The following is a 14,891-nucleotide window of genomic DNA, read 5'->3' as shown; positions in this document are numbered from 1 at the left end:
CCACCTTCCCTCAATTCCCCTACCACCTCTTCAATTTTTCTCTTTGGCCTCTTTATCTCGAGAGACAATGGGTAAGCGCCTGGAGGTGGTCAATGGTGTGTGGAGCAGCGCCTGGAGTGGCTATAAAGGTCAATTCTTGAGTGACAGGCTCTTCCACAGGTGCTGCAGAAAAATTTGATTGTCGGGGCTGTTACACAGTTGGCTCTTCCCTTGCGCCTCTGTCTTTTTTCCTGCCAACTGCTTAGTCTCGTCGACTCGCCACACTTTAGCCCCGCCTTTATGGCTGTCCGCCAGCTCTGGCGAATGCTGGCAACTGACTCCCACGACTTGTGATCAATGTTACAGGATTTCATGTCGCGTTTGCAGACATCCTTAAAGCAGAGACATGGACGGCCGATGGGTCTGATACCAGTGGCGAGCTCGCTGTACAATGTGTCTTTGGGGATCCTGCCATCTTCCATGCGGCTCACATGGCCAAGTCATCTCAAGCGCCGCTGACACAGTAGTGTGTATAAGCTGGGGATGTGGGCCGCCTCGAGAACTTCTGTGTTGGAGATACAGTCCTGCCACCTGATGCCAAGTATTCTCTGGAGGCAGCGAAGATGGAATGAATTGAGACATCGCTCTTGGCTGACATACGTTGTCCAGGCCTCGCTGCCATAGTGCAAGGTACTGAGGACACAGGCTTGATAGACTTGGACTTTTGTGTTCCGTGTCAGTGCGCCATTTTCCCACACTCTCTTGGCCAGTCTGGACATAGCAGTGGAAGCCTTTCCCATGCGCTTGTTGATTTCTGCATCTAGAGACAGGTTACTGGTGATAGTTGAGCCTAGGTAGGTGAACTCTTGAACCACTTCCAGAGCGTGGTCACCAATATTGATGGATGGAGCATTTCTGACGTCCTGCCCCATGATGTTCGTTTTTTTGAGGCTGATGGTTAGGCCAAATTCATTGCAGGCGGCCGCAAACCTGTTGATGAGACTCTGCAGGCACTCTTCAGTGTGAGATGTTAAAGCAACATCGTCAGCAAAGAGGAGTTCCCTGATGAGGACTTTCTGTACTTTGGACTTCGCTCTAAGACGGGCACGGTTGAACAACCTGCCCCCTGATCTTGTGTGGAGGAAAATTCCTTCTTCCGAGGACTTGAACGCATGTGAAAGCAGCAGGGAGAAGAAAATCCCAAAAAGTGTGGGTGTGAGAACACAGCCCTGTTTCACGCCACTCAGGATAGGAAAGGGGTCTGATGAGGAGCCACCATGTTGAATTGTGCCTTTCATATTGTCATGGAATGAGGTGATGATACTTAGTAGCTTTGGTGGACATCCAATCTTTTCTAGTAGTCTGAAGAGACCACGTCTGCTGACGAGGTCAAAGGCTTTGGTGAGATCAATGAAAGCAATGTAGAGGGGCACCTGGTGTTCGCGGTATTTCTGCTGTATCTGCCGAAGGGAGAACAGCATGTCAACGGTCGATCTCTCTGCATGAAAGCCACACTGTGCCTCAAGGTAGACGCGCTCGGCCAGCTTCTGGAGCCTGTTTAGAGCGACTCGAGCAAAGACTACCACCTACCTATGCTATATACCACAAAGAGCACTGATCCCTGCGGAACACCACTAGTCACATCCCTCCATTCAGAAAAGCTCCCTTCCACTGCTACCCTCTGTCTTCTATGACTGAGCCAGTTCTGTATCCATCTTGCCAGCTCACATCTGATCCCATGTGACTTCACCTTTTGTACCAGTCTGCCATGAGGGACCTTGTCAAAGGCTTTACTGAAGTCCATATAGATAACATCCACTGCCCTTCCTTCATCAATCATCTTCATCACTTCCTCAAAAAACTCAATCAAATTAGTGAGACACGACCTCTCCTTCACAAAACCATGCTGTCTCCCGCTAATAAGTTTGTTTGTTTCCAAATGGGAGTAAATCCTGTCCCAAAGAATCCTCTCTCATAATTTCCCTACCACTGACGTAAGGCTCACCGGCCTATAATTTCCTGGATTATCCTTGCCACCCTTCTTAAACAAAGGAACAACATTGGCTATTCTCCAGTTCTCTGGGACCTCACCTGTAGCCAATGAGGATGCAAAGTTTTCTGTCAAGGCCCCAGCAATTTCTTCCCTTGCCTCCCTCAGTATTCTGGGATAGATCCCATCAGGCCCTGGGGACTTATCTACCTTAATGCTTTGCAAGACACCCAACACCTCCTCTTTTTTGATAATGAGATGACTGAGACTATCTACACTCCTTTCCCTAGGCTCATCATCCACCAAGTCCTTCTCTTTGGTGAATACTGATGCAAAGTACTTATTTAGTATCTCGCCCATTTCCTCTGGCTCCACACATAGATTCCCTTCTCTGTCCTTGAGTGGGCCAACCCTTTCCCTAGTTACCCTCTTGCTCTTTATATATGTATAAAAAGCCTTGGGATTTTCCTTAATCCTGTTTGCCAATGACTTTTCATGACCCCTTTTAGCCCTCCTGATTCCTTGCTTAAGTTCCTTCCTACTGTCTTTATATTCCTCAAGTGCTTCCTCTGTTCCTAGCCTTCCCAGCCTTTATGAATGCTTCCTTTTTCTTTTTGACTAGGCTCACAATATCCCGCGTTATCCAAGGTTCCCGAAACTTGCCAAACTTATCCTTCTTCCTCACAGGAACATGCTGGTCCTGGATTCTAATCAACTGACGTTTGAAAAACTCCCACATGTCAGATGTTGATTTACCCTTAAACAGCCGCCCCCAATCCAAATTCTTCAGTTCCTGCCTAATATTGTTATAATTAGCCTTCCCCCAATTTAGCACCTTCACCTGAGGACTACTCTTATCCTTAACCACAAGTACCTTAAAACTTATGGAATTATGGTCACTGTTCCCGAAATGCTCCCCTACTGAAACTTCGACCACCTGGCCAGGCTCATTCCCCAATACCAGGTCCAGTATGGCCCCATCCCTAGTTGGACTATCTACCAATTGTTTCAAGAAGCCCTCCTGGATGCTCCTTACAAATTCTGCCCCATCCAAGCCCATTGCACTAAGTGAGTCCCAGGTCACCTGTGTTAAAATTTCCCCTCGTGTCACTTAAGCTCAACAGTTCACAATTTCCCAACCACAAGTGCAGTCCTCAAACTGCGTGTATGTGCAGCTGGAATGACAAATTAGTTTTTATCAGTTAAATGTTGACCTTTATTCCTTCCTCCTCGAAGGGGAACTGTCCACAGCTGCCTCTGCCTCTGGCACCTCCTCCTGCACACTAGTGCTGTGCTTCTCACTAGTGCTGTTGGGAGGAGTTTCAACTAGCTTGGCAGGGGGCATTGGTAGGGTATTGAATGAATACTTCACATCTGTCTTCACCCAAGAGAATGAGGATGTAGATATGGAACTTAGAGAGAGAGCCTGAGAGGCTCTTGAGCAAATTGTCATAGGGAGTGACAAGGTATTGGAGGTTTTGGAAGGCTTAAAAGTGGACAAATCTCCAGGTCCGGACGATTTGTGTCCCAGGATGCTGTGGGAGGCGAGGGTGGAGATTGCAGGGGCTCTGACCCTAATTTTTAATTCCTCTCTGGCCACGGGGGAGGTGCCAGAGGACTGGAGAACAGCTAATGTGGTTCCACTATTTAAGAAAGATAAGCCAGGGAACTACAGACCAGTGAGTCTCACGTCAGTGGTAGGGAAACTATTGGAGAAAATTCTGAAGGTGAGAATCTATCTCCACCTGGAGAGGCAAAATTTGATTCGGAATAGTCAGCATGGCTTTGTCAGAGGGAGGTCATGCCTAACAAATTTGATTGAATTTTTTGAGCATGTGACCAGGTGTGTAGATGAGGGTAGTGCAGTTGATGTAGTTTACATGGATTTCAGCAAAGCCTTTGACAAGGTCCCACATGGGAGACTTATCAAGAAAGCAAATGCACATGGGATACAAGGCAACTTGATTAGGTGGATTCAGAATTGGCTTAGCTGTAGGAGACAGAGAGTGATGACAGATGGCTGTTTTAGTGACTGGAAGCCAGTGTCCAGTGGCATACCACAGGGATCTGTGCTGGGTCCCCTATTGCTTGTCATTTATATAAACGACATAGATGACTATCTGGGGGGTAGGATCAGTAAGTTCGCGGATGACACAAAGATTGGCCGAGTGGTTAACAGTGAGGTGGAGTGTCTTAGGTTACAGGAAGATATAGACGGGATGGCCAAATGGGCAGAAAAGTGGCAGATGGAATTTAACGCTGTAAAGTGTGAGTTGATACACTTTGGAAGGAGTAATGTGACACAAAAGTATTCAATGAATGGCCGACACTGGGAAGTGCTGAGGAACAAAGGGACCTTGGCGTGTTTGTCCATAGATCTCTGAAGGCAGAAGGGCAGGTTAATAGGGTCGTGAAAAAGGCATATGGGACACGCCTTTATCAATCGAGGCATAGATTATAAAAGCAGGGAGGTCATGTTGAAGTTGTACAGAACTTTGGTAAGGCCACAGCTGGAGTACTGTGTGCAATTCTGGTCGCCACATTATAGGAAGGATGTGATTGCATTGGACGGGGTGCAGAGGCGATTCACCAGGATGTTGCCTGGGATGGAACATTTAAGCTATGACGAGAGGTTGGATAGGCTTGGGTTGTTTTCACTGGAGCAGAGAAGACTGAGGGGTGACCTGATCGAGGTGTACAAGATTATGAGGGGCATGGACAGGGTGGATAGGGAGCAGCTGTTCCCCTTAGTTGAAGGATCAGTTACGAGGGGTCACAAGTTTAAGGTGAGGGGTGGGAAGTTTAAGGGGGTCTTGAGGAAGAAATTCTTTACCCAGAGGGTGATGACAGTCTGGAATGCCCTGCCTGGGAGGGTGGTAGATGCAGGTTGCCTCACATCCTTTAAAAAGTACCTGGATGAGCACTTGGCACGTCATAACATTCAAGGCTATGGGCCAAGTGCTGGCAAATGGGATTAGGTAGACAGGTCAGGTGTTTTAATGCATCGGTGCAGACTCAATAGGCCGAAGGGCCTCTTCTGCACTGTATTATTCTGTGATTCTGTGAGTGCCACCCAATCTAAATGCATGCCAGGACCCACCAAGGTGAGTTTATCTGCACTTGTGAAGGGTGAGCTTATAAGGGGTGACGGTGCGACTTTGGAGCTTTGCTGGTAATCTTGGGCTGGTGATGGAGAGGGAGAAGGTCTCCTTGAGTGGATGTCTGCATCTCTGGGAGACACAAGGAGAGATCATGAGTTTTAGCCTTGGAGAGCAGAAGCCTCTGCAGCCGAGGCTTCCCAATGCGATTCCGTGTTCGGGGTACTGTTGGACAGGGTGGAGTGCAATGCGCCTCTTAATGAGTACATTGCCCTTTGTAATCTCCATTTCCCATTTTGCCATGGCCAACTTCCTCGCTGCTTACAATCCTGGCTATTTCTGTCACTCCCTCCTCCATTGGTGTGATGATGTGAAGGCAGGGTGCCACTCCACCTGTCTGAGCCATCTCTCAGACATTATATGCTCATTTCTCCTAGAAGGACAAAAGAGAGTGAGATAAGACACTGCTGTCCTCTATGGCCAGTGACAGCTGCTTCAATTCATTGGAGGGTGTGTGTCTCAGTGGTGACAGGTCCTCAACTGCACTCTGGCTCTGAGCCATTCTGAGGGGTCAGTAAAAGCCCCGCACACACACTCCTCCCATGTTCAGAAGCAGCATGCGCTGTGAGGCTCCTCAGCTGATATGTCTACTGGACGGTGAATACCCAGGGGCTCGTCCTGTGGGTTTGGGGTAGCACTTACATTGTCATATTGTATCAGGTCATTGAACCTTTTCCTGCACTGAATCTAAGTTCTTCTGACCATGCTTCTGCCGCTAACAGTGGCAGCCATTTCTATCCATGCCTGCTTGGTCTGGGGGTGGGGGGGGTGGCTTATTTCTCCCACCCTCCAGAAAGAGGACCTCCCTCCTCTCTCTCATGGCCTCCTGCATCACCTCCAGGTCTGCATCTGAAAATCGCGGGGCTGCCCTGCCCCAGGTTCCAGTCCTCTGGATCTCCTGAGACGTTGAGGAAATAAAGTTTTCTGTGATTCCTCACTGTGCAGTCACATTTCTGTTTCACCCCGAGGATGTGTTTGGAACTCGGAAATAGTCCTGACATCCGTTTCCCACCCCTGCAGCCAAAATCCAGCCTCAGGTCATGAATATAGGTCAAGAAAAGCAGTGGTCCCCTGGGTCAGTACCTTCCTCCAGTCCGAAAAACAACTGTTCACCATTCTCTGTTTCCTGTTAGTCAGCCAATTTAATAACACTGTTTTTTGTTTATTGTATGGGCTTTAGCTTTGCGACAAGCCCGTTATATGACAATTTATAAAACACCAACCTTATTGCTCTCATCAAGCTGTTACCTTATCAAAAACTCAATTAAGTTAGTTAAGCATGATTTGCCTTTAACAAATCCATGTTGGCTTTCCTTAATTAATCCACATTTTTCACAAGTGTCCTAGATTATCATTTCTAAAAGCTGAGGTTAAACTGACTGGCCTGTAGCAGCTGGGCTTATCCTTACACCATTTTTTTGAACAAGGGTGCAACATTTGCAATTCTCCAGTCTTAGATACCCCTGTATCTAAGGAGGATTGGAAAATTATGGCCAGTACCTCTGTAATTTCCACTCTTACTTCCCTCAGTATCCTCAGATGTATTTCATCCAGTCCTGGTGACTTATCAACTTTAAGTAGAGCCAGATTTTCTAATAACTCCTCTTTATCAATTTTCAGCCCATCCAGTGTATCAACTACCTCCTCTTTCACTGTCCTTGGTAAAGATAGATGCAAAGATTTCATTTCTGTCTCCATGCATAAATCTCCTTTTTGGTCCCTAATCAGCCCCACCCCTCCTTTTACCATCCTTTTACTATTTTTATGCCTTCAGATGACTTTTGGATTCCCTTTTATGTTAGCTGCCAGTCTCTTCTCATTCTCTCTCTTTGCTTCTTTGATTTCTTTTTTCACTTCTCCTCTGAACTTTCTATATTCAACCTGGTTCTCACTTGTGTTATCAACCCGACATGTGTCAAATGCACCCTTTTGCTGCTTCATCTTGCTCTCTATCTCTTTCCTCATCCAGGGAGCTCTGGCTTTGTTTGTCCTACCTTTCCCCTTCTTGGGAATGTACCTTGACTATACCCAAACCATCTCCTCTTTAAAGGCAGCCATTGTTCCATGACAATTTTCCTGTCACTCTTTGATTCCAGTTTACCAGGGACAGATCTGTTCTCACCCCCATTGAAATTGGCCCTCCCCCAATTAATTATTTTTACTGTGGATTGCTCCTCATCCTTTTCTATAGCTAACCTACTATGATCACTGTCCTCCAAATGTTCCACTACTGACCCACTTGACCCACCTCATTTCCCAGAACCAGGTCTACCAATGCCTCCTTCCTCGTTGGGTCAGAAACATACTGGTCCAGAAAATTCTCCTGAATACACTTTAGAAACTCTTACCCCTCTTTGCCCTTTACATTATTACTATCCCAGTTTATGTTAGGATAATTAAAATCCCCCATTATAAATACTCTGTAGTTTTTGCATCGCTCTGTAATTTCCTTAAAAATTTGTTCTTCTGTTTCCTTCTACTAGTTCATGTCATATAGAATACACTCAGTGGTGTAATTGTTTCTAAGCTCTAACCAAATAGATTCTGTCCTTGACCCTTCTAGGACATCCTCTTTCTCCAGCACTGTAATATTCTCCTTAATCAATCCTGCCACCCTCCTCCTTTCTTTCCTTCCCTATCTTTCCTGAACACCTTGTATGGAGGAATATTTAATACTCAGTCCTGCCCTTTTTGAGCCAGGTCTCCATTACTGCCATGATGACATATTCCCACGTGGCTATCCACACCTGCAGCTCATCAACCTTATTTTTCATGTTCTGTGCACTCACATACATGCACTCTAAAACTGTTACTCTGACCCAACCTAATACCTTACTATTTCTTACTCCAGTGCTATCTGTTATCCAATCCTTTGTGCACTTTCTTTTTACATTCTAATGTTACATCCTGATTCCCATCCCCTGCCAATACCTGGTTGTCTGTAATTTGAGTTCCTAGGCAATGGCTGAGGGTTGGTTTCTTGGCTTGTAATCCATTACACTTGTTGTCATGTCAGCAGCTATGGATTTGCTGGTATTTTAAAAACTCGGGGGTTGGGGTGGGAGGGGTGGGTGGAATTGCCACGTCTAAAGATGCTATCTGCAAGAGTGATGAAGCATTGCATTTTAGCCTTTTACATTTTTATGTCCCCATTCTGAAGACTCTATAACGAGCAGTGTATAAACGGTTTGGGATGTCCTATAGGATTGTTTTTATCCATAGGGAGTGGTGTAAAGCATGATTAAATAATAGGACATCTTCTGTACTGCAATAATCTGCTGTAAGTACCTTCAAGTTTAGCTGACAGAAGTAGAGCCTATAAGCTTGTACATTATGACCTCCACTACAGGAGGATATATCAGGAATTTAAGCACAGCCATCAGTGGGCACTGCATGATTTTCTGTCTACACCTTCCTTGGTGGGAGACAGAATTGTGCTTTTGTGTTACACTATGCATCCAAATGGAGGTAAATGTGGTGAGGTCCCTCCAATAGGCCTTAACCCTTGTACAGTGTCTACTCAGTTGAATTTACTAGGTTTATACTATTTAATACCACTGCAGATCTACAGACTGATATTGTGAGAAAGATCCTATGAGTTGATGGAGATGATTAAATATAAATATGATGTTCCATTGCTAGCTGCTACTTCCTGGCATTGGCCTGTCACTTGCTGATCTTTCCAGAACTGAGTTCAGATTTTAGGGGTTTTGAAACACCAATCAGTAGGGCAACAAACCTGTTGGTAGGTGATTAGCTTGGTGGCAGCCTTATCCATATCCTCCAATTTTCATAAATGTAAAAGTTACTGCTGTGGAATTGAGAATTATCTATTTTATATATTTGTATCGGTTTATATATATATATATTTGGTAATAGACAACCTAATAGTGTTACTCTTCCATGTTTTACAAAATGTACCACAGTAGTGACTAATGGGTTGTAACCAAATATATACAGAATCCAAAGTGGAATCATCTGCTAATTGTCTGCTTAACTGTCTTTTCTGTATAGTGATGTTACTATTGATCAATATTATGATCTCACCCAACTGAAGAGGAGTCATCTTCGCCCCACTGATCAGCTGTAAGTTTTCCTGTTCTACTATAATATACTGTTCAGTTCAATGTAAAATAGTTTATTTTGAAACAAATGGAGTGGATATTGTGCTGAGTAATTAAACAACTTGCCATTTTTATGTCAGCGTGAAGCACTCCTAGGTTACCTATATTTGGGTAATTGGAAAGACAAAGTTTCCTTTGCTCTATTCCAAGAATGTATGATTACTACAAGCTCAAAAAGAGCACCACCTACTACACAGTGTGTCGTTTCAACATTTCAGAAGAGCCATTGTTGTAAGATCTTCATGCGAGATTGAACAATGAAGGGAAAATTTTCCATTCCATTTGCCTCCCAGAAGCACATATCTAGAATTTGTCTTTGTGCCCCCCACGGGAAATTTGTGCTGGGTTATGGGCCTGAATTCCCGATATAGTAACAGTGGTCAACTAACAAAACTTCATGGTCCTGAATTATCTTAGGGATTCTCCCGGTTTAGTGCCATGCCTAAGGCAGCATAGTCAACAGTGCCTCTGGCGAAACAGCAAGAGATTGGGACAACTGCCATAGAAATGTAGGGCCAGTATTTTTGATGATGTCAATAGATTTCAGTGGACAAAGATCAATGTATGTTTTCACAGGTAGTAAATTCAAGCAATAATGGGTTTCATCAAAAGTAGTGAAGGTAAAGAGGAGCCTGAATTCCCTTGCAGTCTCCAGTTGTAACTGAGGCAGGAGACTGGGGGAGCCCTAGAAGAAATAGGATGAATAGCTGTTTTATTACACATTACACTGGAAGACTGGGAGAAATTTCAGGTAGATATCTGACCCTGGGTCCCTTACAGCTATAAAACAAAATACAAATATTGCAGATCTCCTTGCTCCTGACTGATTGATTCATTGATTGATTGATTGCTTCTGCAAAATGATCCTGTGTTGCTGTAAATGTCTTTCTGTATGCTGTTCAAACAACAAACAAATAAAAAAGATTCAGTTGTGATGTATTCCTAAATAACTACTGATTGTTTCATGACTAATCATTCGTCAGGTTATTTTTGGAGCACTGAATAAGTGATGTACTGATACACTGAGACTTAGATTGGCAAGTTCTCTGTTGGACTAATTGGTGGGTTTAGGGCTATCAATTATAATATGATCACCGCACCCCGCCCCCCACCCCAACTCACCAACTCACCAACCCCTCCACCCCACTCTGTGGAGTGAATAGTTCTGTTCAGTCTGCTTCTGCACTAGAAATGGAGTCATCTGTTTGTAAAATAAAAGTGGAGCACTGTAGTTTTGTTTTTCAGAGTGCAAACAATGACCAGTGTTGTATAATTTGGCATAAAAGTAAAAGAGGACTACTGAATAGCTTCCATTGGAAGTCAAACAAGAAGCTGCACTTGACATTGTTAAATATGGTGCTGTCTCTGTAAAACTAAAAAATAAAATAAACATAAAATGTCTTTAATTTTAACAAGGAATCACAATTGTGAGTTTAAAATAACTGTCCACCAGAATAAGGTATATTGACCTGGTTATGAGCTGATTGCGTGTTTTCATGTTAAGCACCGTTACTAGAATCAACTTCTGGTGAGTTTCGATTTTTGTTGGCTTGTCGCAAGATGATATTTCCCAATTTGAACATTTTAATTTTATTCTCGGTAGATTTTGACAAATATGAGGAATCAAGGCATGGAGGTTAGCAAGCCCCACAGGGTTTTGCATCCATTAAAAAAACCCTGCTGATCTCTGGGTAGATTAGATATGTAGACCTTAAGCATCATCACAGGATGTGATGTCACGAGTCTGAACCTCGTGTTGCTCAGTGTTAATGTAGATGCCTTAGAGATAAGATTTCTGTAAATAAACTCGTTACTTTGATCCAATGTTTACTATCCTTATTCAATATTAACAGCACATGGACTAGTATAGTACAACCTCCACACTTGAATTAACAATACAAGCTCTCAACATGCCAAGCATGACATGGTTGCACTGATCCATGCATTTACATTGAACAGGCATCCTTTTCTTGCAGACCTGACAACTAAAACTGCATTTCCATATGTTTCTGTTTCAGGCTTCCATCTGCTGGAGAGTTTGCTCTGCAGTAAGTAAATTGTGCTGGTCAAAGTTTTATATAGCCAATGAGCATATCTATATACATTGGTTTAAATTTAGTTTTAAGAACTGCCTAGCTGTGCGATTAATATGTAATTAATCCACTGATTCATTTTTTGCATGAAAAACATTTGAACTATCCAATAGTTTAAACAATGTAAATAACATCACAAAGTGGAAATTTAGTGCAAGGAAATTGATCAGATAATTTGAATTAAGCAATTTGGAAATTCCGGGTGGTAAACCATACTGATAATGTGCTTTCATAAAATCAATGGAGCACAGAAGGAGGCCATTCGGCCCATCACACCTATCCCAGCTCTTTGAAAAGCTATCCAGTTAGTTCCCCTTCTCTTTCCCCACAGCCCTGCTAATTTTCCCCCTTTAAGTATTTTTTCAGTTCCTTTTGAAAGTTACTTTTAAATCTCCTTCCATCGCCTATGTTTTGTTTGAGGCTGTGCATTCAAGGTCATAACAGCTCAATGTGTAAAAATGATTTTCTTTTTGTCACCTCTGCTCATGATTTTGCACACCTCTATCAAATCTCCCCTGAATCTTCTCTGTTCTAAGGAGAACAACCCCAGTTTCTCTAATTTGCCCACGTAACTGAAGTCTTTCATCTCCGTGCCAGTCTAGTAATTCTCCTCTGCACCCTCTCTAAAGCCTTGACGTCCTTTCTGAAGTGTGCTGTCCAGAATTGACCATAATAGTTCACCTGGGGTCTAACCAGTGTTTTATAAAGACTTAGCATAACTTCCTTGCTTTTGTATTCCATTCCTCTATAAATAAAGCCAAGGATCCTGAATGCCTTTTCAACAGCCTTCTCAAGTTGCCCTGCCACCTTCGAAGACTTGTGTATGTACACTGCCAAGGATTCGCTGATCCTACACCCTTTTTAAAATTGTACCATTTAGTTTATATTTTCTCTCCTCATTATTTCTACCGAAATCAATTACTTCACATTTCTATGTTTTAAATTTCATGTCATGTATCTGCCCATTTCACCAGGGTGTCTATGTCCTCCTGAACTGTTTACAATATTTCTGGGTTTTGTGCCATCAGCAAATTTTGAAATTATACTCAAGTCTAGATCATTAATATACATGAAAAAGAGCTATGGTTCTAATACCAACCCCTGAAAAACAACTGCTCACCACTACTGTCTGCTTTCTGTCCATTAACAAATTTTGTATCCATACAGCAACTGCCACTTTAATTCTGAGCTTTAATTTTGCTAATCATCACCCTCTATAAAAGCAAAGGTAACCTTGGTGACTGCAACAACTACCGTGGAATCTCCCTGCTTAGCATAGTGGGGAAAGTCTTTGCTCGAGTCGCTTTAAACAGGCTCCAGAAGCTGGCCGAGTGCGTCTACCCTGAGACACAGTGTGGCTTTCGTGCAGAGAGATCGACCATTTACATGCTGTTCTCCCTTCGTCAGATACAGGAGAAATGCTGCGAACAGATGCCCCTCTACGTAGCTTTCATTGATCTTACCAAAGCTTTTGACCCCGTCAGCAGACGTAGTCTCTTCAGACTACTAGAAGAGATTGGATGTCCTCCAAAGCTACTAAGTATCATCACCTCATTCCATGACAATATGAAAGGCACAATTCAGCATAGCGGCGCCTCATCAGACCCCTTTGCTATCCTGAGTGGCGTGAAACAGGGCTGTGTTCTCGCACCCACACTGTTTGGGATTTTCCTCTCCCTGCTGCTCTCACATGCATTCAAGTCTTCAGAAGAAGGAATTTTCCTCCACACAAGATCAGGGGGCAGGTTGTTCAACCGTGCCCGTCTAAGAGCGAAGACCAAAGTACGGAAAGTCCTCATCAGGGAACTCCTCTTTGCTGACGATGCTGCTTTAACATCTCACACTGAAGAATGTCTGCAGAGTCTCATCAACAGGTTTGCGGCTGCCTGCAACGAATTTGGCCTAACCATCAGCCTCAAGAAAACGAACATCATGGGACGGGACGTCAGAAATGCTCCATCCATCAATATCAGCGACCACGCTCTGGAAGTGGTTCAAGAGTTCACCTACCTAGGCTCAACTATCACCAGTAACCTGTCTCTAGATGCAGAAATCAACAAGCGCATGGGTAAGGCTTCCACTGCTATGTCCAGACTGGCCAAGAGAGTGTGGGAAAATGGCGCACTGACACGGAAGACAAAAGTCTGAGTGTATCAAGCCTGTGTCCTCAATACCTTGCTCTATGTCAGCGAGGCCTGGACAACGTATGTCAGCCAAGAGCGATGTCTCAATTCATTCCATCTTCGCTGCCTCCGGAGAACACTTGGCATCAGGTGGCAGGACCGTATCTCCAACACAGAAGTCCTCGAGGCGGCCAACATCCCCAGCTTATACACACTACTGAGTCAGCGGCGCTTGAGATGGCTTGGCCATGTGAGCCGTGTGGAAGATGGCAGGATCCCCAAAGACACATTGTACAGCGAGCTCGCCACTGGTATCAGACCCACCGGCCGTCCATGTCTCCGCTTTAAAGACGTCTGCAAACGCGACATGAAGTCCTGTGACATTGATCACAAGTCGTGGGTGTCATTTGCCAGCGATTGCCAGAACTGGCGGGCAGCCATAAAGGCGGGGCTAAAGTGTGGCGAGTCGACGAGACTTAGCAGTTGGCAGGAAAAAAGACAGAAGCGCAAGGGGAGAGCCAACTGTGTAACAGCCCCGACAAACAAATTTTTCTGCAGCACCTGTGGAAGAGCCTGTCACTCTAGAATTGGCCTTTATAGCCACTCCAGGCGCTGCTCCACACACCAGCCTCCTCTCAGCAAGGGCAGACATCGACAATGAAACTGAGCATCGCCTCCAGTATGCCAGCGCAACCTTCGGTCAGCTGAGGAAGAGTTTTTGATGACAATGACCTCAAACCTGCCACCAAGCTCATGGTCTACAGGGCCGCAATGTTACCTGCCCTCCTGTATGCGAATCTCTTGCCCAAGACTGCCCGAAATGGAGAAGAAGCATCCGTGACAGTGGCAGCCAGTTCCAACTTCGACATGCCCAGGCAGCGACCAAGTGCAAACAGCGGAAGGAGCGTTTGGAATTACGAGCATCCCATTCACTCGCCTTACCAAACACCACCTGCCCCACCTATGGCATAGTGTGCAGATCCAGAATTGGACTATTCAGTCACCTAAGATCCCACAACCGTATAGTGGAAGAAAGTCACCCTCATTCCTGAGGAACTGCCTAAGAAGTACAACAACCATGTTCTCTACCTCGAAAAGATCTCCTTTTCTGTCCTGAATTATCCCCACCCTTTTATTACTTACATGTTTCTAAAAGACTTATATGTGTCCTTTTATGTGACACACTAACCATTCTCATATTTCCATTTTCAGTTCTCCTCTGTACTTTTTGTTCTCAACTTTATTCTTTACTGAATTATGAACCTGACATTTACCATAAACCTACTTTTTCTGCTTCATTTAAATCTGATATTGTTGTCATCTAGGGAGTTCTAGCTTTGCATGCCCTTCCTTTTCCCCGTCTTGGGACTGTGTCTAATCTGTTATATGGCACAACATTGATTTTTTTTTCGAGCTTTTCTGCC

The 14,891-nt window shown here is 44.4% G+C and overlaps 1 protein-coding gene across 1 annotated transcript in view; it reads left to right on the top strand.

The window, feature by feature from the left end:
* The window catches only part of LOC137384687 (sperm-associated microtubule inner protein 4), a 127,535-nt gene that overhangs the window by 34,272 nt on the left and 78,372 nt on the right, over positions 1-14,891 (top strand). Inside the window, exons 3-4 of the mRNA XM_068058970.1 lie at positions 9,142-9,213; positions 11,270-11,299. Of these exons, the coding sequence (XP_067915071.1) occupies positions 9,142-9,213; positions 11,270-11,299 (102 nt within the window). The remainder of the gene's footprint in view (positions 1-9,141; positions 9,214-11,269; positions 11,300-14,891) is intronic.

The sequence above is a fragment of the Heterodontus francisci genome, chromosome 2, assembly GCF_036365525.1.
Source record: "Heterodontus francisci isolate sHetFra1 chromosome 2, sHetFra1.hap1, whole genome shotgun sequence".
NCBI lineage: Eukaryota > Metazoa > Chordata > Chondrichthyes > Heterodontiformes > Heterodontidae > Heterodontus > Heterodontus francisci.
The sequence above is the reverse complement of the archived record's forward strand: the minus strand, read 5'-3'. Positions and strand labels throughout refer to the sequence as shown.